This window comes from Taudactylus pleione, unplaced genomic scaffold (genome assembly GCF_031769625.1).
Source record: "Taudactylus pleione unplaced genomic scaffold, aTauple2 ptg000053l, whole genome shotgun sequence".
In the NCBI taxonomy this organism is placed as follows: Eukaryota; Metazoa; Chordata; class Amphibia; order Anura; family Myobatrachidae; genus Taudactylus; species Taudactylus pleione.
In genome coordinates, this window is record NW_028284455.1 from 14,605,255 (window position 1) to 14,629,540 (window position 24,286).

The 24,286-nt window shown below is 41.9% G+C and overlaps 1 protein-coding gene across 7 annotated transcripts in view; it reads left to right on the forward strand.

Moving 5' to 3' along the window:
- KAT2B (lysine acetyltransferase 2B) overlaps nucleotides 1-24,286 on the forward strand; it is a 99,392-nt gene that overhangs the window by 64,388 nt on the left and 10,718 nt on the right. For 3 of the 7 annotated variants that reach the window (XR_015875629.1, XM_088462727.1, XM_088462729.1), the window contains 7 exons: nucleotides 484-610; nucleotides 3,285-3,395; nucleotides 5,000-5,143; nucleotides 13,289-13,403; nucleotides 14,615-14,651; nucleotides 15,929-15,992; nucleotides 16,601-16,685. Coding sequence is in view for 5 of the 7 variants with exons in the window: in XM_088462727.1 (XP_088318853.1) it covers nucleotides 484-610; nucleotides 3,285-3,395; nucleotides 5,000-5,143; nucleotides 13,289-13,403; nucleotides 14,615-14,651; nucleotides 15,929-15,992; nucleotides 16,601-16,685 (683 nt within the window). In the remaining 2 variants the exon portion in view is untranslated. The remainder of the gene's footprint in view (nucleotides 1-483; nucleotides 611-3,284; nucleotides 3,396-4,999; nucleotides 5,144-13,288; nucleotides 13,404-14,614; nucleotides 14,652-15,928; nucleotides 15,993-16,600; nucleotides 16,686-24,286) is intronic. The other 4 variants (XR_015875632.1, XM_088462730.1, XM_088462732.1 and 1 more) reach the window with 3 other exon arrangements.

Here is a 24,286-nt window from a genome sequence, read left to right on the forward strand (position 1 = left end):
TTAAGGGCTGTAGATGATTTTGGGGTGCATAAAATGTCTGTAAGTCGATGTTTGTGTTTATTAAGCAATTTTGAGAAATGTGTCAAAAAATACCTGTAACTCCCAGCTGCAAACTTAAAAACACCTGTCCCATCTATATAGCACCCCCATATACCTGTCCCACATCATTTAATCCTTTATTCTGCTTTTTGTAGAATATCACCCCAAAAATTACCTGTCATTATTGGCCAAACAATACTAATTAGAAGCTTCTAAGTGCCTTATTTATCAATGGATGGTGGAGGTTGTCTTAGGGCTTCTAAAGTCCTCACATTTTTACCTTAAAATAGGGATTTTTCACTACTTTTCACCTGCCATGGGGCTGTAAGCAAAAATTAACCTGCGGAAATGGGTTATTGCAGATAATTGAATTGTAGCCTAAGTAGCATATCTAATATGTCAAAAAAAAGGACAGTGTTTATGTTTTATTTCATTTTTTTCCAGAAAACACAAAACACTTGCTTTAATCAAAGATGGACGTGTAATCGGGGGCATCTGTTTTCGAATGTTTCCAAGCCAAGGATTCACAGAAATAGTCTTCTGTGCGGTGACTTCAAATGAGCAAGTGAAGGTGAAAACTGGTCATTGTGAATCGTGCTGACTTTGAAGCAGAAGAATGTAATAAACATGTGATAGTATAGAGGTTTTATAAACGTATAAATGTAATGGTACAGGCACTTTGCCTCTCAGTTTCTAATTCTCCATTAATATTTTATATTTAGAATTGCTACAAAAATAGTATCTGAGACCATGGTCCAAAGAAAAATAACTGCTAAAATAACACTTTAGTGTCCATCACCAGCCAAACAATTACTGGATACATTTAGCATATCAACAGTTATGGATACTATGTCTGTGTTTATTGAAGTGTTTAAAAAAATCCTCAGTCTATTGATTCATTGCCAATAGCATAGTTAGGGTCCTCTAATTTTCATTTCCTCTTGCCATCCATAGGTAACTACCACTAGCTTGTTTATATCTTCAAATAATCAGTATACAGTGCATCTGGAAAGTATTCACAATGCTTCACTCTTTCCACATTTTGTTATTTTACAGCCTTATTCCAAAATGGAATAAATTAATTTCTGTCCTTAAAATTCTACACACAATACCCCATAATGACAACGTGTAAAATGTTTTTTTGAGATTTTTGCAAATTTAATAAAAAAAAAAAACCTAAGAAATCACATGTACATAAGTATTCACAGCTTTTGCTCAATACTTTGTTGATGCACCTTTGGCAGCAATTACAGCCTGAAGTCTTTTTGAATATGATGCCACAAGCTTGGCACACCTATCTTTTGGCAGTTTCACCCATTCCTCTTTGCAGCACCTCTCAAGCTCCATCAGGTTGAATGGGAAGTGTCGGTGCACAGCCATTTTCAGATCTCTCAAGAGATGTTCAATCGGATTCAAGTCTGGGCTCTTACTGGGCCACTCAAGGACATTCACAGAGTTGTCTTGAAGCCACTCCTTGATATCTTGGCTGTGTGCTTAGGGTTATTGTCCTGCTGAAAGATGAACCGTCACCCCAGTCTGAGGTCAAGAGCATTCTGGAGCATGTTTTCATCCAGGTTGTCTCTGTACATTGCTGCATTCATCTTTCCCTCTATCCTGACTAGTCACCCAGTTCCTGCCGCTGAAAAACATCCCCACAGCATGATGCTGCCACCACCATGCTTCACTGTAGGGATGGTATTGGCCTGGTGATGAGCGGTGCCTGGTTTCCTCCAAACATAACACCTGGCATTCACGCCAAAGAGTTAATCTTTGTCTCATCAGACCAGAGAATTTTGTTTCTCATGGTCTGAGAGTCCTTCAGGTGCATTTTGGCAAACTCCAGGTGGGCTGCCATGTGCTTTTACTAAGGAGTGGCTTCTGTCTGGCCACTCTACCATACAGGCCTGATTGGTGGATTGCCTCTGGGATGGTTGTCCTTCTGGAAGGTTCTCCTCTCTCCACAGAGGAATGCTGTAGCTCTGACAGAGTGACCATCGGGTTCTTGGTCACCTCCTTGACTAGGGCTCTTCTCCCCCAATCGCTCAGTTTAAACGGCCGGCCAACTCTAGGAAGAGTCCTTGTGGTTCCAAACATCTTCCATTTATGGATGATGGAAGCCACTGTGCTCATTGGGACTTTCAAAGCAGAAGATATTTTTCTGTACCCTTCCCCAGATTTGTGCCTTGAGACAATCCTGTCTCGAGGTCTACAGACAATTCCTTGGACTTCATGCTTGGTTTTTGCTCTGACATGCACAGTCAAGTGTGGGACCTTATATAGATAGGTGTATGCCTTTCAAAATCATGTCCAATCAACTGAATTTACCACAGGTCGACTACAATTAAGCTGTAGGAACATCTCAAGGATGATCAGTGGAAACGGGATGCACCTGAGCTCAATTTTGAGCTTCATGGCAAAGGCTGTGAATACTTATGTACATGTGATTTCTTAGTTTTTTGTTTTTTTTATTAAATTTGCAAAAATCTCAAAAAAACTTTTTACACGTTGTCATTATGGGGTATTCTGTGTAGAATTTTGAGGACAAAAATGAATTTATTCAATTTTGGAGTAATGCTGTAACATAACAAAATGTGGAAAGAGTGAAGCGCTGTGAATACTTTCCGGATGCACTGTATACTACAGCCCTATTCCCACCAAACAGCACAGTACAAAGCTTGAATGCTAAAGGGCAAATGTATGTACTGAATATTATTCCATATCTGTGAATGTCTGGACATACTGTATGAAAGAGGAATTCCAAGACAAGACCTTTAAACCTGATTATTGTTAGGTTACAAATGAAAGCTATAAATTCTAAATAAATATCTCTAATTATTAGGAATATCCTGGTATTCATGACACAATCAAATTCCAAACATTTCCGAATTCCACTCATTATACATCTTAATTATTTCTCTATATACCCCTATTTCTATAATATATGTATACAAAGAGAGAATTTGAAATCTACTGTAAGTATGGAAATAGAATTGTGTAACGCCTTTAATGTTTTCTGCTAATCACACTTCTTTTCCTAGTGTGGTGCTTTAGCAACTTATTTACAGTATGATGAATGAATTCCAAATACCCAAAATGTTAATGAGTTAATTTAGATCAGGTTATGTCAGCTAGAAATTTAGTAGAACAAACACAAGCAGACTTCATCACACAGTCAGGCATGGTGATATTGGTGAAGATGTATGCTTTTCATATAACGATTCATTTTCTATGTGTTTGCCTTGCAGGGCTATGGCACTCATTTAATGAACCACTTGAAGGAGTATCACATCAAACATAATGTACTGAATTTCCTCACCTATGCTGATGAGTATGCAATAGGCTATTTCAAAAAACAGGTAAATTCCTGGAACGCTGCATCCATACTGCAGTATGTGAACATCTTGGGTTTTTTTGCTCGTTGTTTATTTTTTACAATGAGAGATTATACACTTTCTGCCACCCAAAGTAGAGCAGATTGTGTCAGTCACTAAATATTCTACATTAGTTTATTGGGTGTATACACTCATTAGATGCTTTTTCATATTTGATCAGTGAATCTTCAAGTTTAATTTAATGGCAAAATAGTGCATTTACTGTTAATTCCTATTGCATAGCATGCTTCATTATAACACATACAGTAGCAACCTCGCTGTATTTAATATAGCACCACTTAAAGCTCATTATAGCAAACCTCAACGCAAGAGGTTCCCAAACGTGGTCCTCAGGGCTCCCCAACAATTTAGGTTATAGAGATATCCATGGTTGAGCACAGGTGGTTAAATCAAATTGACTGAGGTACTAATTAATTCACCTGTGCTCAACCATGGATATATCTAAAACATGAACTGTTGGGGAGCCTTGAGGACCGCGTTTGGGAACCTCTGCTCAAAGCCATGGACAACTCGCCCCAGTATTCTTATAAGACTAGGACATGAGGTGGCGGCTACACAGACATCTTTCTTAAAACTGTAAACCAAGATTGATACATCTGCTCTACCACGGAGACATCACTAGATATTTCCATGGCTGAAGGTTAGATCCACTCTATCTTTTAGTATTGGAAATAGAAAAAATCTTCAGTCTCTAGGGCATCCTCTTGCTTGTTTTGAAAAAAATTTGTTAAAGGGTCAATTGAAGCATGGGAGTTCTAATACTAGTGGACATACTACTTACTGCATAGGAAGGCCCCAGTTTGTATTCTGATCAATCTTTTTTAAACCGGCCTTGCTTACTTCTGTCATTCACTGTTATGCTTTTGTTGTTGTCTGTAAATCCTATTTAAATACCACTGACCTTCCATGGAGATGGTCCTGTAGCTTTCTAAATAGTTAAATAGAAACTCTAGCTTTGGTAAGTGGAATGAAAATACAGTAAGAAATCTGACGACATACTAGATGCTTTAATACTGTACTCCTAGGTTTGGTGATGAAAAGTACCCCACCCAGAGCGCCCCTCACTGGAGCCCTGGGAGTTGCGTCATGCAGGCTTCCAAAGTCAATAGGCTTGTGAATTTACGGGTGGGCGCATGACAGTCAATAGATCAACATCATATGGTCGACATGCAATATGTCAACAGGTACAAAAGGACAACGGTTAAACAAGATCGACAGTTTCAAATGGTCGACACACAAATGGACAACATGTTTGTAATGTTTTTTTTTTTTTTCATTTTTAAGGTTAGTGTTAGGGATGTTGGGGAGGGTTAGGCTGCCGGAGGGAATGGTTAGGGTTAGGCACTAGGGGGAGGGTTAGGGTTAGGCACCCGGGGGAGGGTTAGGCACTAGGGTTAAAGTACAAAAAATATTGTGTTGACCATTTGAACTTCTCGACCTTTTGCACTGTCTACCTTTTGTTCATATCGACCTATTGACTGCCAACCTTTTTACTGTTGATTGTTTGTACCCCACTGAGAACTCAGATGACTTGTATTTAGTTACTTTATGTTTGTTTTATGATTTAGGGTTTTTCTAAAGACATTAAAGTACCTAAAGCAAGGTATGTTGGATATATCAAGGATTATGAAGGAGCCACTTTAATGGGATGTGAGTTAAATCCCAGGATACCATACACAGAATTTTCTGTCATCATAAAGAAACAGAAAGAGGTATAGTGTTTTTGTTGGTTTCAAAATGATTATGTATGTGATTTACTTAAAAGATTATAAAAATAGCAACAAAACAGCCAACTTGAGATTTGTCAATAGATCTGTGCAGATAAAATTGTATCCAATACATAGACCAGTCCTTGTATGCTATTTATCCCAGGGCAATAAAAATAGGTGAATATGCATGAAGGATGACATTTTCTGAGGGCATTTTCCCTTCAAGTGCTGTATAACTATGCTATAGTTTAGGCTTAGAGAATCGGCAGCTATATTTTTGAATTACTAGAGCAAATATATCAGACTATGATTCATACCTGTTGTGTTAAACATGGCGGAGATCCAATGAGATATATAAAAAAATAACTACATGTGTGGAGACTAAATACAATAATATGCAAAAAGTAGAAGTCTTTTAGAATTTAGGCATGACTGCTATGGGACAGATTCAATTAGCCGCATGGTTTACCCCACGGCTAAGGCTTTGCCCTGAGTTATTAGTTAGTTTTGCACCCCGCACGGTAAGCCCCAGAGCCTCAAGCATCTGTGAGGAAAAAAAATGATGATAAATGCACCATCCGGGGCTTACCACACAGGGTAACCCATAGATTCTGTGCACTTAGCCCAGAATCTATGGGATAACGCAGGTTAGCAGTTGGATTTAACCGTGCAGAGAAATTGCCCAATAATTGAATAGCTCCAGGCATTAAATCCGGAGCTTTAGCCGCACTGTAAACACTGGTGCTAATTGGATCTGTCTCTATATGTCAATATATATAATTTAAATAAAAACAAAACATCTTATTGCAGAATAAGTAGTCTAGTGTTACTAAGTAAGAGACGTCCATGATATTCGTATAAAAAAAGGCCATATAATAGTGCACTCTTTGAACTCATTGGAATGGTTTAATAAATCATCTCTGCATTGTATATTAAATACTCAAACCCATAGTTTGATATCTGTATTGAACAAATGACTATTGAATGTTAATAGTTATATAAAGGGATTTGGAAAGTAGTGTAAATTGTTTATCATGTACATGTCTGTCTCTCCCTTATCGATAATTGTTATCTTAATGTATTAAATTAAATTAACCTGTCATTATTTGTTAGAAACAAAATATCTAAGGTGCAAATCTTGATCCAATGTGACTGAAATCAAATAGCCTTAATGCGTAGACCTAATTGCTTCTCCCAGTATGAGGCACTGACCCTCACACATAAAATCCCACAGAAAAATAAAACAAATGTGCAGGGAGCGCTAAGGGTCTTCACACAAATTGTTACATGATTATAAACAAATATCATTTATAGAATAAAAAAAAACATAAAACACCACCCAATCTACATATCCCCATATGCTTTAACATTCAGCATTCAATATAGTTGCTGTCAAACTAATCCTCAATGTAATTTATAGTCCAGTCTTGCAACTGTGTTGTATTAGAACTAAGGGGGTCATTCAGACCCGCTCGCGAGCACAGGACGCTCGCAAGCGGGTCGATGTTGCCCCACTGCGCATGCGCACGACACCCGGATAGCGACGGGCTCTCCGTCGCTCCGGGTCTCGCACTAAAGGGGGCGTGATGTCGATGTTGATTGACAGCACGACCCCGTTGGTGGGCGTGCCCGGGGCGTGACTGCCATATGGAGGCGTTCCCATGGGAACGCCTACCGTCTGAAGCCGGCCCCACTGACATCACTAGTGATGTCAGTGGGAGTGGTTTTGGCTCTGATAGAGCCAAAATCACTCCAGGGCTTGCGGCAGCGAGACCCTACCGCAGGTTCTCCGTCGCAAGCCCGATGGTCGCGATGGTCGTGACCATCGCGACCATCATCATGGACGCTCGCTATAGCTATGGGAGCGTCCATAAGGCCGCTGCATTTTCAGGGAGGAGGGCCCTGATTCAGAGCCGAACGCTCTGGTCTGAATGAGGCCAAGTCCTGATTTCTGAACAGTCAAACTTGGCATTGTCACCACACACATCAAATCATTTAGTAAAACAAGACAAATACTCCTATCAATCTAAGAACATGTGCTGTGTAATAGGAACATTGAAATAAATGTGCTCACTGCAGGACTCGTGCCAGTAATACAGTGGGATACTGGAACATAGAAAACATTTCCTAATAAGGCGCATATGTTCCTTTTAGTTTTTCTGTTAGTCCTGTTCCTCTTAAGTTTATACAGTTTTGGAGTGAAAGGAATATGCAACCTGTATCAACATTGTTGTCGGCAAGGTAGCTTATACCTTCATACGATGAGAGGGTATTTTTACACATATAGGGGCTTATGTGATAGGTTGTGAATCTATTTTTAATTTTTAAAGCAGCAATCATTTTAAAAGCACAACCAAGCTGGTTTTGCCTTTAAAATGATTGCAGCTTTAAAAAACAGGATTTTGGTACTTACCGGTAAATCCATTTCTCCGATTTCACAGTGGATACTGTAGCTCAAGACACTGGGGTATAGACGGTGGTAGAGTAGAGCCTGGCACTTTAAATAATCTAGAAGTGTGACAGGCTCCTCCCCCTCTATGCCCCATCAACCCCAGTTTAAGAAACTGAGCCCAAGAGGAGACGGAGGACAACAGGAAAACGAGGAGACGTTCACAGACCGGAACAAGACCGACTGAAGGAGAACAGAGGAACCCACTGCAGGGAACACATGCAGTCACACAACCATATAATGAACCAAACAAAGTGGCAGGTACGCAGCGCTGGGCGGGCGTCCAGTGTCCCCTGTGGAATCAGAGAAATGGATTTACCGGTATGTACCAAAATCCTGTTTTGTCCTTCATCCACTAGGGGACACTGGAGCTCAAGACACTGGGAACTTCCTAAACTTAACCTCCCAGGTGGGAAACGCTGAGTACTTGCCAACCCCACAGGGACCCCCAGAAACTGTAGGTCCAATAGAAAAGCAAGAGCTGAGGACCAAGCTTCGTAGAGCACAGGAGACAATCAGAACTCCTCGCTTAACAGCCACAGAACAGTCCACAACATACAGCGTAAGTAGAATGGAACAAGAAAAACAATTATCTATTGAACAACAGCAGACGAGAATCGTCAGGACACCGTAAGTTCAGCTGAAACTAGACCAACCCTGACCGTTGGTAGCAGAGAGCCCCAACAAGAAGCCATAGGAGAAGGGCAGCAACACGTGAACAAAACTCGAGAAAACCGTACCAGAGTTTAACATAGGAAGATGCATCAGTCACTGACAGTAGAATCCCAGCACTGCTTGGCAAAAACAATTATATAGATATATGTATAATTATACAGAACCAGAGCTGACTCTAACAAAGAGTATACATGAAGGCCAAAACCAAGAACCGAACAGTTGACCAGGACCATTCTTGAGGTTGAACTAATGAAGGGGTTTTTAACCAGCGGAAGGGTTAGATCGTAGAAGTCTCCAAAAAGTGGAAATCCCACAGGCATGAGGCAGAGGCAGCATCGAGAGGATTGAGACTACAACTCCTTACAGAGGGTCAGACAGCCGGACAACCCATTCTGGATAAAAGAGTCATTGGAACCCTTCAGCGAGCCTAGGCGAAGGGAAGCGTCCACTTCGCCTGGAAAAAACAACCAACCTCTGGCAACAGTGGAAAAGAAAACCCCAAACAACAGACAATTTCCAATGTGATGAAAGTGTGTAGTCAGTACCAGCTTCTGGTCCGAACATAGTATGGAAACAACCGGGATACCCAAGCAGTTAGGAATCACGGAAGCAACAGCACCCCGTGAGAGCGAGCTACCGATACAGGGAAGTATCCTATACAACGAGGCTAGGGCACTAGAACAACCATGAAAGTCCCTGTCAGTGTAATGAATTTAAAACATAGACAGCGCTAGAGAAGGACACATATAACCTAAATAAAAATAAATAAGCCCATATTTATAAAAAAATTAATTAACCATTAATGAATAACAAATTACTGTTCTGAATAAAATACTAAAATCTATAAATACAGTTCACATAAAAAAGGAAACATGACCTTTAAGCAATTCTACACATATACAATATATAATCCATTGAATATACAAAAAATAATTATTTGAGATGACCATAACAGTATTGATAGGAGGGGATTTATGATATCAAAGGAAAATCCCTCAGCATAGATATGCACACTGAACTTGCTGCCAGCTCCAATAGTCAATGACAATTGAGATAAACAGTCCCACGATGTAGAATAGAAGGGGACACTGGATTTTATGGTAATATAATGTCTCCGTTTATATAGAAGAAATAAACTATTGGATGTTCCATATAAATGTAGCTGTTTAACCAGAAAAGCAAAATGTTGTTGGAATGGTAACAATGTTCCAGTTTTTATGGTTAGAAACAAGCTGTTTGATATGCTCACTGCTGGTATTTAATAACAAGCTGTATGATGATACAAAATGCTGAGCAAACAGATCTGTGTCAGCTGATTATTACATGAAAAAGATGCAGTTAATGGTTTTTACCTCCGTATTTTATAGGAAGTTGGCCGCCTGAGTTAAACACTCCATGTGCCTCTTAATCTCCGTCTCCGTCTATTTGGAGGGTATATGGTGTGAGGCCCCGGTTGTAGGGACCCGATATAGCTTGCGGGACTCCCGATCCCCGTCTCCCTTTCTCCGGAGGGTTTGTAAATGCACCAGCCGGAGAAGTCTGGTGTAATTGACGGTACTTCTGATCTCCATCTCCGTCCTGCTGTATGGTGGACGCACGGCACACAGGTACTGGCTGGGGGAATCCGATCCCACTGGCAAGGCTTAAGTAGGTTACACCTAGAGCCGTAGCTTGTAATCCATTCGAGGCAGTGGCTGGTAGTTAGCGATAACAAGTGCTGGAACAGCAGGTGGCGGGACATGCACGATAGTCTGCGTGCAGCCCGTGTAATACTGTGTGGATTTCTCTCTGTAGACGAACATGTTTCTTCCCTATTTGGGATTTCTTCAGAGGGGTGTCTGTTGTGGTCATCTCAAATAATTATTTTTTGTATATTCAATGTATTATATATTGTATATGTGTAGAATTGCTTAAAGGTCATGTTTCCTTTTTTTATGTGAACTGTATTTATATATTTTAGTATTTTATTCAGAACAGTAATTTGTTATTCATTAAACATTAATTAATTTTATTATAAATATGGGCTTATTTATTTTTATTTAGGTTATATGTGTCCTTCTCTAGCGCTGTCTATATTTTAAATTCAGTAGTTTTTTGGTTTGCCACCTGATTTTGACAGCTGCGTGAGGGTCATTTATTTTATTTCATTTATCTTAATTCATTCTTTACTCCATTTAGCGCCATTGGCTTTTTTTTTCTAAGTATTAATTGCTACCTGTCAGTGTAATGAAAGTATCAACAGATACTGAACAGTGAAACCAACAACTCCCCCTGCATGGAACAATGCTGTCATAGGAACCGAACCTGTGACTGTCACACTAATGCAAACGTGCACTAGCCCATAGATGTACCTCAGACCAGAATGTAGTATAACCCCAACAGATTCTAGTCAAGTAGTGTCGCTAATCTCAGTGTTGGAACTATGAACCTACACGCTAGGAAAACTCTAAGTTGTAGAGCCAACTGACATGAACAGGTACCATAAAAGGGCGAATGACTGCTAGGACAGCAGCTAGAGTGTGGAAAGGAGAATAACGGTTGTGTAATGTCAGGTTGCATTGACAGGAGCAGCTTCTGAGGCATTAGTGGGATAAGCCCGCTTAGCTGTGAGCAACCAGAAGCCCTCTGGATGCAATGTAGAATGTCACACTGACCTTTTCCATCTCACAGGAACCCGCCTTGTCAGGTATAAAGAGTAACATCGGTGGTCTAGGACCCAATGCTCTGCAGCCGGACTTCAGCATGGAGATGTTGCAGTAGAAAAGCTATAGAAATTAGCAGAGTTGTTAGTGGAGACATGTAGGTCATACAAAAGGACCGCATTCTATGACTTTACCTGAGAGTGTTGTGTATCCATATAGAGAATATACATATATCCCAAAAAATGGTCTGCTAGTGTAAGTATCGTTATATTAACACTTATAAGGGTGAAGTGCATATTTCCAGTTGAGGGACATAAGAGGCATTTGACAGAAACACAGCAGGGTGATAAAATGCTTATATGGACGGCAAACTACACTAATATTATAAGAATGTTGTGTCTGTCTGTTTGTTCCAAGGTTAGCACAAAAACTACTGAACTTTCATCATCACCTCCTAGAAATAACCCGCACTTTGTTTCATCTCAATCTATCAAGTTAAAGCTGAGCAATAACAAAATATTCTATATGGTTCTGCTATCTCAGTTGCCAATTTTTTGGGTTCCAGAATGGTATCCTCACTGTATTCATGCCCTTCTCCCTGGTTGCTTTTTGTAGAAAAGTTGCTCAATAATGCAGAGTACCACGAATTGGCATTTCTAATTGAATTTCTCATCTCAGGTTAGCACATTCACATGATTTATGTGAATTCCATAATACAAACTCACTTTCGCGAACTCGCTCCTAACTGAATTGACCCCATAATGTGTATTTGTTGTTAAAACTGCTTAGAAGTTTCCACTATATTACATTCTTGGTGTCAAATGGCTTTATACAAGTTTGTAAATTGTTGCAATAAACACGTTTACTTCTTCTGCAAGTTCTAAATTCCTCATCCAACCATAACACCTCCACATATCTGTCCCACACCATTTTTACCTCCACATTTCTGTCGTACAACATTTACACCTCCACATGCCTGTCCAACAACATCTACACCTCCCCATATCTGTCCCGCATCATTTACACCTCCACATACCTGTCCTACATCATTTTTACCTCCACATTTCTGTCCTACAACATTTACACCTCCACATGCCTGTCCAACAACATCTACACCTCCACATACCTGTCCCACATCATTTACACCTCCACATACCTGTCCTACATCATTTTTGCCTCCTCATTTCTGTCCTACAACATTTACACCTCCACATGCCTGTGCAACAACATCTACACCTCCACATACATGTCCCACATCATTTACACCTCCACATACTTGTCCTACATCATTTTTACCTCCACATTTCTGTCCTACAACATTTACACCTCCACATACCTGTCCCACATCATTTACACCTCCACATACCTGTCCCACATCATTTACTCCTCCACATACCTGTCCCACATCATTTACACCTCCACATACCTGTCCCACATCATTTATATTTCCACATACCTGTCCCACATCATTTACACCTCCACATACCTGTCCCACATCATTTATATTTCCACATACCTGTCCCACATCATTTACACCACCACATACCTGTCCCACATCATTTACACCTCCACATACCTGTCCCACATCATTTACTCCTCCACATACCTGTCCCACATCATTTACACCTCCACGTACTGTACCTGTCACACAACATTTACACCTCCCCATACCTGTCCCGCATCATTTACACCTCCACATACCTGTACCACATCATTTACACCTCCACGTACTGTACCTGTCATACATTTACACCTCCACATACCTGTCCCGCATCATTTACACCTCCACATACCTGTCCCACATCATTTATATTTCCACATACCTGTTTCACATAATTTATTCAAGTTTTGAGCTTTTTAGAGACAGTCACCTGAAAAGTGACATGTTTTATTGACCAAATTATGCTACTTAAACCCCTCCAAGTGCACAACTATTCATTAGGAGGGTGTACCAGCGGTTCTGCACTGTGGCCCGACATTTATACCTTTTAATAAAGATTTTCCCTACATTTTCATCTGCTCTGGGGTGCACACAAAAAAATGCAAATTTCATTAGAAAGCGTGATGCGAGTTTGGAATTGAATTGCAAATGCTATTCATGGTTAAAGCATGCCGCAGGACCCAACTCGCACATAATTGTAATTTCTCTTATAAAGTTAAAAATGTTAAGGAAAATCCACTCTTGCGGCCATTAGTAACCATTCCCCAAATGTCTTTTTATTATTAGTAGTAGTACTATTATATTTGCAAATACATTGCCTATTTATGTGATTGTTTCAAAACTTTCTGCATGCAAAATATTGAGGCACAAAGTGTAACATCTACTATAATACAGTAGAAGAAAATATGCATAGGGCTAAACATCAATATTCATTATTACAGATAATAAAAAAGATGATTGAAAGGAAACAAGCACAGATAAGAAAGGTGTACCCCGGACTGTCTTGCTTTAAGGAAGGAGTACGACAGATACCAATTGAAAGCATACCGGGAATTAGTATGTATTAATTTCAGTTTCAATAACCTGCTTGGTATTGGCCTTATTTTTCATTAAAGTTTTAAAGTATTAAAATAGCATTTGTAATCATGTGAATTCATCTAGTAATATATGTTATTGTGAAATGATATGATGGTATTTTTGTATACTGGTATGTTTTAACACACAGCCAAGAACCACTTGAGCTTCACTGATCTTTCTTCTGTCCAAATATAATAAATGTAAAAGCCAGGTGAAATGATAGATAGATATCCTAATTGTGAGCAATATTATAGTTACACTATTTACTGCATGAGCCACAATTAGTGCTTCTACAGTATCTGGCCAGTATATTATTACAGGTAATAATAATTGCAGTAATCCGATAATGGTAAACAGACCACATTTAAAAACTAGAACAAATTCTTATCTGACAGAGAATATATCATAATAAAGAGGCCGATTCAGTTAAGTCCGGAATTCGCTGGGACGGCTTTTAATAGTTTTGTGCCTTACCTCACTAAAGGCTGATTCTTCTTGCAGCCTATGGGGGTGCGAGCAGGATGAGCCTACCGAAACTGGCTGATAATGGCAGCTGGCATGTAACTGAATCCGGCTCTACGTGGGGATGCACCACTGTGCTGTATAAGGGCTATACAGTATGCAAGTGATTGCTTGCTACACAGTGGTGCATGTGCCAACAACCACAGTGGGCTGGCATAGCAGGAGAAATGTACATACGTAGTTTTCATACAAGTAAAAGCTGATTTGTTTAATATAGTGGTGCAAATAGGAAGTGATGTTCCCCTGTATCACATGATGCGATATCAGCTAAGTTGCCTAATATCACTGTGTGTGTGCCCCAAAGTAGGTGCAATAATGCCTGATGATTGATTTGATCATTATTAGGGATGTTTGTGAATGCAGTTGGCTTGTGTGTACAGTCATCTTCCTACAGCACTATGCATGTGTGATCCAGCTGCTTGACACAAGAGCCAAACAGCCAGATCTCATCCAGCGAATATCGCCAAGCTAGAAAGTGAATTTGTCACTCTCAGGTCTAGTTGGGACAAGTGGCAGGACGATAATTATAAAATACTAGCATTGAAGCAGCTATTATTTTCCTTACTAATCATATGACCGTTGCTATTTTTGGGAGTGGCACCGTGACTATGTGTTGTGTCACCTTATAATTATGGAAATAGTATTTATTTTATTTCATTGTCTTTCAGGAGAGACAGGTTGGAAACCAAGCATAAAAGATAGAAGGTAATTTATACTTAGGTCACATAGTTAAATCTTCCGTGTGGTGCAGACATGTTTTATATGCAGTGTTACAATTGCATATTATCCTTTCAAATAACAACCTAGTAACATGTACGCCAATCACTTTAGTGCTCCTTTTTCACAGTGGTTTTTATAATCTGTACAAATAATGTCAATTGGTAGTTGTCTAACTTATTTATAGATATGTAGAACATTATTGTACCCCTACTACCCAGTAACCGAAGCATATTAATATGTTTCCCAACATAACATAAATGAGCTGTCATTTGTAGTTATTAAGGGAGCAACTGTAATAATAATGATCAGTGGCGTAAATGTAATTTGTCTCTCCAAAACATTCATGATTAGCTGATATACATATTCGACCTGGGATGCAATACCAATTGTCATTGTACAACAAGTATTTATCTACTTCACACATAGGTTCACAATATAATCTAGTAATCTACTGCTCCAGGGTATCATGGATTTAAGATTATGTGGGGAGTTATTCTGCTACAGATTTGTGGTAATGTCAGGATTACTACAAATAAGTTTTATCTACAGAGTTTTTTTTTTCAATTTTTTAAGTCCACAACAAATGAGAGACAGCACTAAATTGTGAGTGTTTAGAAACAGCTACAAGAAAAGGTTGTATTAGGGAGTCTTTATGAGGTGTGAGAGCTGATGATCCCAATTAGGAGTGTTCTCCAGAATGCTGTAATGGCTCAGCACCCTCCAAATTCAGTACCGTACCCTTATGCAGCAAGTAAATTGGTATTCTCACTATAAATCCTATTCATGGGGTCCAAAGCGATAACACAAAAGTCTAGGAATGGTAAGAAGCTAAACGGTGCAGAGATTAATCCGCAATCCTCATTGCATATCATGTGATTCCATTAGCGGACCGGGATGTCTGTTAGCATTGCTGAGCAGCTGCAGTGATATTTATTTTATTGCGGCAATAGATAACTATATGTCTGGTGACAATACTCTGCTTTAAAGCCCAATATTAGTACATAGACTCAATAGACTTCACAGTAGTGGCATATCTCTAATGTATACAGCTTGCAATTTTGAGTTATCACGTAATGCTATTGTTTAGCTTGGTGGTATTATTCACGAGGTTAATCTTCTCTTATATTACAAGTCAGAAAGACCAACAAGTATCTTGATTAAGCAGTAAGTGTAGTATAGTTAATCTAAACTGATTTCTTTTTTATTTTTCCCTTGCTGTTTTTATTTTATTTTTTTTTGTTTTGTCATCTTTTTATTTCAAGTAAAGAGTCAAAAGATCCAGAGCAGCTATACAACACCCTAAAGAATATTCTACAGCAGGTAAAGGTAAGTTGGAGTATATATATATATATATATATATATATATATACACAGTATTTCTTTGGTAAATGTAATTTAATTAAAGTCTTATAGTGAACCTGTGGCTTTGCACTGGCAGCGAGTGATAAATTATCATGCTCTTACTGGTCATACGGTAACTCCCAATCATTTTTCTACAGAATAAAACCAGAACAACAATATTAATCTGTAACCAAGTTGTATGAAACAGATTACTGAGAAGATTTAATATTTTAATAAAGACTTCTGTATATAATTAGTGGATAGCATTAGTACAGTGTCAGACTACAGGCAGAGTCTAGGCACAATATAGTTGATGTAATTTTGTATTACAATAGAGTTGATGTAAGGGCCCAGCAATAGGCTGTTTGACTGGGAAACTGGCTGCGGACGTTTTTGTGATCCGACAGGTCTTTCACCTTACTGTGAATATATTGAGAGCAATTCTGCAGGGAACAGTATTTACCTTGGATACAAATTCTCTTATTCTTTTAAACATTGCAGAACTTGGAGCATGAATACATCTGCCTGTGTACAAGAGTTACAGATTTTTGTTGGTTTTTTAAATTATGTTACCCATTTTATTTTTATTTAAGAGTCATCAAAGTGCATGGCCTTTCATGGAACCTGTGAAAAGAACAGAAGCACCAGGATATTATGAAGTTATAAGATTTCCTATGGGTAATGACATTGAAAAGTTATTTTTCTAGTTAGCCATTGAATTTGTAATTTGTAAATGCTGGCAAACATGTGGTGCTACTCAGTTACTCAGTTATATCTTTTTCTTGGGTTAAAAAATAAATTATAATACTGCCAGAATATCAAGGCAAAGATTAATACATTTTTATTTCTACCAGAGAACAATTTAATAAAAACAGCAAGTAGTTTCTAATCAATTAATTACATACATAAGTTTATTTATGTGGTGCCACACTTTGTACACTACTGCTTTCTAATATTGTATCCTAACGTATTTTCTACATATAGTGAACAAGTGCAGGAAGTACGTTAGGATACAGTTTGCTTCCCTAAGGGGCTTGTAGTCTAAAAGGGTAATTGAAGACATAGAGCTTGGGGTTGAATTAGGGGTGAGCGGGTTCGGATTTCTGAAATCCGAACCCCCCCGAGCCCCCCCGATCCGAGTCAGGCTCGACTTTTCCCGCCTGACTCGGATCTGAAATCGAGGCAAAACGTCATCATCCCGCCTTCCGAGTCTCGCGGGTTTTGGATCCTATATAAGGTACCCGCGTCGGCGCCATTTTCTCACTCGGCTGTGGACAGTGAAGAGGGAGGGTGGGAGTTAGGGCTGTGTAGTGTAGTGTAGTGTAGTGTAGTGTAGTGCTGCTGTTGTCCACTACTTCAAAGTCCATAGGGGCTGGCTGTGTTGTGCTGCTGTTGTTAATAGGGGCTGTGTCCACTACTTCAAAGTCCATAGGGGCTGGCTGGACTGTGTTGTGCAGTCAGTTCTCCATAGGGGCTGTGTCCACTCCAAAGTCCTGTGCAGTGTCCCAGTCCTAAAGGAGTGCTGTAGTGTTGTCCAGGGGGTGCTCTGTCCATCAGGGGTGCTCCCCCCAAGTGCTAAAAAAATAATATATTTTCTGTGTTTGTGAATTGTGTGCGCAGTAGCCGCACGTGCATCAACAAAGTAGTGCCAAGCGTGCGCCTGTGTCATAAGTAAAGGGCCGGCTGGCTTGACCGTTAAAGGGTGCTGTAACCCCCGAAAGTACACTCCAGTCCAAACCAAAAAAAAATTATTTTCTGTGTTTGTGAATTGTGTGCGCAGTAGCCGCACGTGCATCAACAAAGTAGTGCCAAGCGTGCGCCTGTGTCATAAGTAAAGGGCCGGCTGGCTTGACTGTTAAGGGTGCTGTAACCCCCGAAAGTACACTCCAGTCCAAACCAAAAAAAAAATTATTTTCTGTGTTTGTGAATTGTGTGCGCAGTAGCCGCACGTGCATCAACAAAGTAGTGCCAAGCGTGCGCCTGTGTCATAAGTAAAGGGCCGGCTGGCTTGACCGTTAAGGGTGCTGTAACCCCCGAAAGTACACTCCAGTCCAAACCAAAAAAAAAATTATTTTCTGTGTTTGTGAATTGTGTGCGCAGTAGCCGCACGTGCATCAACAAAGTAGTGCCAAGCGTGCACCTGTGTCATAAGTAAAGGGCCGGCTGGCTTGACCGTTAAGGGTGCTGTAACCCCCGAAAGTACACTCCAGTCCAAACCAAAAAAAAAATTATTTTCTGTGTTTGTGAATTGTGTGCGCAGTAGCCGCACGTGCATCAACAAAGTAGTGCCAAGCGTGCGCCTGTGTCATAAATAAAGGGCCGGCTGGCTGGACCGTTAAAGGGTGCTGTAACCCCCGAAAGTACACTCCAGTCCAAACCAAAAAAAAATTATTTTCTGTGTTTGTGAATTGTGTGCGCAGTAGCCGCACGTGCATCAACAAAGTAGTGCCAAGCGTGCGCCTGTGTCATAAGTAAAGGGCCGGCTGGCTTGACCGTTAAGGGTGCTGTAACCCCCGAAAGTACACTCCAGTCCAAACCAAAAAAAAAATTATTTTCTGTGTTTGTGAATTGTGTGCGCAGTAGCCGCACGTGCATCAACAAAGTAGTGCCAAGCGTGCGCCTGTGTCATAAGTAAAGGGCCGGCTGGCTTGACCATTAAAGGGTGCTGTAACCCCCAAAGTACACTCCAGTCCAAACCAAAAAAAAAATTATTTTCTGTGTTTGTGAATTGTGTGCGCAGTAGCCGCACGTGCATCAACAAAGTAGTGCCAAGCGTGCGCCTGTGTCATAAGTAAAGGGCCGGCTGGCTTGACCGTTAAAGGGTGCTGTAACCCCCGAAAGTACACTCCAGTCCAAACCAAAAAAAAATTATTTTCTGTGTTTGTGAATTGTGTGCGCAGTAGCCGCACGTGCATCAACAAAGTAGTGCCAAGCGTGCGCCTGTGTCATAAGTAAAGGGCCGGCTGGCTTGACCGTTAAAGGGTGCTGTAACCCCCGAAAGTACACTCCAGTCCAAACCCAAAAAAAATTATTTTCTGTGTTTGTGAATTGTGTGCGCAGTAGCCGCACGTGCATCAACAAAGTAGTGCCAAGCGTGCGCCTGTGTCATAAGTAAAGGGCCGGCTGGCTTGACCGTTAAAGGGTGCTGTAACCCCCTAAGTACACTCCAGTCCAAACCAAAAAAAAAATTATTTTCTGTGTTTGTGAATTGTGTGCGCAGTAGCCGCACGTGCATCAACAAAGTAGTGCCAAGCGTGCGCCTGTGTCATAAGTAAAGGGCCGGCTGGCTTGACCGTTAAAGGGTGCTGTAACCCCCGAAAGTACACTCCAGTCCAAACCAAAAAAAAATTATTTTCTGTGTTTGTGAATTGTGTGCGCAGTAGCCGCACGTGCATCAACAAAGTAGTGCCAAGCGTGCGCCTGTGTCATAAGTAAAGGGCCGGCTGGCTTGACCGTTAAAGGGTGCTGTAACCCCCGAAAGTACACTCCAGTCCAAACCAAAAAAAAATTATTTTCTGTGTTTGTGAATTGTGTGCGCAGTAGCCGCACGTGCATCAACAAAGTAGTGCCAAGCGTGCGCCCGTGTCATAAGTAAAGGGCCGGCTGGCTTGACCGTTAAAGGGTGCTGTAACCCCCGAAAGTACACTCCAGTCCAAACCAAAAAAAAATTATTTTCTGTGTTTGTGAATTGTGTGCGCAGTAGCCGCACGTGCATCAACAAAGTAGTGCCAAGCGTGCGCCTGTGTCATAAGTAAAGGGCCGGCTGGCTTGACCGTTAAAGGGTGCTGTAACCCCCGAAAGTACACTCCAGTCCAAACCAAAAAAAAATTATTTTCTGTGTTTGTGAATTGTGTGCGCAGTAGCCGCACGTGCATCAACAAAGTAGTGCCAAGCGTGCGCCCGTGTCATAAGTAAAGGGCCGGCTGGCTTGACCGTTAAAGGGTGCTGTAACCCCCGAAAGTACACTCCAGTCCAAACCAAAAAAAAATTATTTTCTGTGTTTGTGAATTGTGTGCGCAGTAGCCGCACGTGCATCAACAAAGTAGTGCCAAGCGTGCGCCTGTGTCATAAGTAAAGGGCCGGCTGGCTTGACCGTTAAAGGGTGCTGTAACCCCCGAAAGTACACTCCAGTCCAAACCAAAAAAAAATTATTTTCTGTGTTTGTGAATTGTGTGCGCAGTAGCCGCACGTGCATCAACAAAGTAGTGCCAAGCGTGCGCCTGTGTCATAAGTAAAGGGCCGGCTGGCTTGACCGTTAAGGGTGCTGTAACCCCCGAAAGTACACTCCAGTCCAAACCAAAAAAAAATTATTTTCTGTGTTTGTGAATTGTGTGCGCAGTAGCCGCACGTGCATCAACAAAGTAGTGCCAAGAGTGCGCCTGTGTCATAAGTAAAGGGCCGGCTGGCTTGACCGTTAAAGGGTGCTGTAACCCACAAAGTACACTCCAGTCCAAACCAAAAAAAAAATTATTTTCTGTGTTTAGCCGCACGTATATATCAAATCGATATAACATAAATGGAGGACCAAACTTTCTCCGATAAAAATAAAATAGAGAAAGATCAAGAACCACTTCCTCCTAGTGCTGAAGCTGCTGCCACTAGTCATGACATAGACGATAACATGCCATCAACGTCGTCTGCCAAGGCCGATGCCCAATGTCATAGTAGAGGGCACATACAATCCCAAATGGCAAAGTTCAGGAAAATGACCTTGAAAAAGACATTTAAATCAGCTGAAGAGAAACGTAAACTTGCCAATATGCCATTTACGACACGGAGTGGCAAGGAACGGCTAAGGTCGATCCCTAGTATGTTCATGACTAGTGGTTCAGCTTCACATGACGATGGAAGCCCTCCTCCCACTAAAAAAATCAAAAGAGTTAAGCTGGCAAAAGCACAGCGAAGAACTGTGCTTTCTAAGAAGATATCACAAATCCCCAAGGAGAGTCCAAGTGTGGTGGTGGTTGCGATGCCTGACCTTCCCAGCACTGGACGGGAAGAGGTGGCTCTTTCCACCATTTGCACGCCCCCTGCAAGTGCTGAAAGGAGCACCCACAGTCCACTTGCTGATATGCAAATTGAAGATGTCACTGTTGAAGTACAACAGGATGAGGATACTGGTGTAGCTGGCGCTGAGGAGGAAGTTGGCGAGGAGGATTCTGATGGTGATGTGGTTTGTTTAAATCAGGCTCCGGGGGAGACAGTTGTTGTCCGTGGGATGAAAAAGCCCATCACGGTCATGCCTGGGCAGAAGACCAAACATTCCACCTCTTTGGTCTGGCAATATTTCTATCCAAATCCGGACAACAACTGTCTTGCCATATGTACCATATGTAAAGGTGAAATAAGTAGGGGTAGGGACGTCAACCACCTAGGAACATCCTCCCTTATACGGCACCTGCAGCGCGTTCATAAAAAGTTACTGTCAAGTTCAGAAACTTTGGCTAAGACCGTAAGCAGTCCAGGGACACCTAAATCCCGTTGTCCTGTTGTATCCAAGCGCCTGCAAACCACACCATCAACTCCCTCCTCGTCAATTTCCTCCTTAGTCAGGATCGGAAGTAGTCCTGCAGGCCATGTCACTGGCATGACTGACTCTCCTATCCGGGATTCCTCTGGAGGATCCTGCATTGCTACGCCTACTGCTGCCGCTGCTGCTGTTGCTGCTGCTGGGAGTCGTTCATCATCCCAGAGAGGAAGTAGGAACACCACTACTTTTACTAAACAATTGACCCTCCAACAGTCCTTAGCGAGGAGGATGAAGTACGACAGCAGTCATCCTGAAGCAAAACGTATAACTGAGGCCTTGACTGCTATGTTGGTGTTAGACGTGCGTCCGGTATCCGCCATTAGTGCAGTGGGATTTAGACAATTGATGGAGGTAGTGTGTCCCCGGTTCCAAATCCCGTCTAGATTCCACTTCACTAGGCAGGCGATACCGAGACTGTACAGAAACGTCAGAAAAAGTGTCCTCAGTGTCCTGAAAAATGCCGTTGTACACAATGTCCACTTAACCACGGACATGTGGACAAGTGGAACAGGGCAGACTAAGGACTATATGACTGTGACAGCCCACTGGGTAGATGTATCACCTTACGCAGCAACAGCAGCAGCGTCACCAGTAGCAGCATCTCAGAAACGCCAGCTCGTTACAAGGCAGGCTACGCTGTGTATCACCGGTTTCAGTAAGAGGCACACCGCCGACAACCTCTTAGAGAAACTGAGGGAAATCATCGCCCAGTGGCTTACCCCACTTAGACTCTCCTGGGGATTTGTGATATCTGACAACGCCACCAATATTGTGCGGGCATTACATCTGGGCAAATTCCAGCACGTCCCATGTTTTGCTCACACAATAAACTTGGTGGTGCAGAATTTTCTGAAAAGCGACAGGGGCGTGCAGGAGACGCTTTGGGTGGCCCGAAAAATTTCTGGCCACTTTCGCCATTCAGCGACTGCGTGCCGAAGACTGGAGCGCCAGCAAACACTCTTGAACCTGCCCCGCCATCACCTGAAGCAAGAGGTTGTGACGCGGTGGAACTCAACCCTCTATATGCTTCAGAGGATGGAGGAGCAGCAAAAGGCCATACAAGCCTATACATCCACCTATGACATAGGCAAAGGAGGGGGTATGCACCTGACTCAAGCGCAGTGGAGAATGATTTCCGTGTTGTGCAAGGTTCTCCAGCCCTTCGAACTTGCCACACGTGAAGTCAGTTCAGACACAGCCAGCTTGAGTCAGGTCATTCCCCTCATCAGGCTTTTGCAGAAGCAGCTGGAGAAAGTGAAGGAGGAGCTAAGACGGAGCGATTCCGCTCGGCATGTGGGACTTGTGGATGAAGCCCTTCATTCGCTTTGCCAGGATTCCAGGGTGGTCAATCTGTTGAAATCAGACCACTACATTTTGGCCACCGTGCTTGATCCTAGGTTTAAAGCCTATGTGGTGTCTCTCTTTCCGGCCGACACAAGCCTGCAGAGGTGCAAAGACCTGCTGGTGAATACACTGTCAGCTGAAGCGGAACGTGACACGTCAACGGCTCCTTCTTCATTTTCTCCCGCAACTGGGGCTGCCAGGAAAAAACTTAGGTATCCTAAGCAACCCGCTGGCGGTGATGCAGGGCAGGCAGGACCAAGTTTGGACATCTGGTCTGGACTGAAGGACCTGGCAACAATTTCTGACATGTCTACTGTCACTGCATATGATACTGTCACCATTGACAGAATGGTGGAGGATTACATCGGTGACAGCATCCAAGTAGGCATGTCAGACAGTCCATACCTGTACTGGCAGGAAAAAGAGGCAATTTGGAGGCCCCTGTACAAGCTGGCTCTATTTTACCTGAGTTGCCCCCCCTCCAGTGTGTACTCCGAAAGAGTGTTTAGTGCAGCCGGGAACCTTGTCAGCGAAAGGCGTAGGAGGTTGCTTCCACAGAATGTGGAGAAGATGATGTTCATCAAAATGAATTATCAGCTCTTCCAGGGAGACCAGCCTCCAGAAGGTACAGAGGGACCTGTGGTGGTGGATTCAAGTGGGGACGAGTTAATACTTTGTGAGGATGAGGATGTACACACTGAAGAGGGTGAGGAATCGGTGGATGAGGAGGATGAGGATGACATCTTGCCTCCGTAGAGCCAGTTTGTGCAGGGACACATTAATTTCCAGCTTGTTTTGTGGGGGCCCAAACGAACCAATCATTTCAGCCACAGTTGTGTGGCAGACCCTGGCGCTGAAATGATTGATTTGTTAAAGTGTGCATGTCCTGTTTATACAACATAAGGGTGGGTGGGAGGGCCCAAGGACAATTCCATCTTGCACTTCTTTTTTTTCTTTGCATTATGTACAGTTTGGGGCCTAGTTTTTCTAACTGCCATCCTGTCTGCCACTGCAGTGTCACTCCTAGATGGGTCACGTGTTTGTGCCGCCCACTCGTGTCGCTTAGCATAGTCATCCAGCTACCTCGGTGCAACCTTTTGGACATGAAAACACTATTGTGAGGTGTGAGGTGTTCAGAATAGACTGGAAATGAGTGGAAATTAAGGTTATTGAGGTTAATAATAGCATAGGAGCAGAGAAACCAACAAATTCTGTGATTTTAGCTGTTTTTATGCTTTTTAAAAAAAAAATACAGATCCAAAACACAAAACCCAGAACCCAAAACACGGAAGGGTGGTTTTGGCAAAACCAATCCAGATCCAAAACACGAAGAAAGATCCAGATCCAAAACCAAAACACAAAACACGAAAAGTGGCCGGTGCACACCCCTAGGTTGAATACGGTA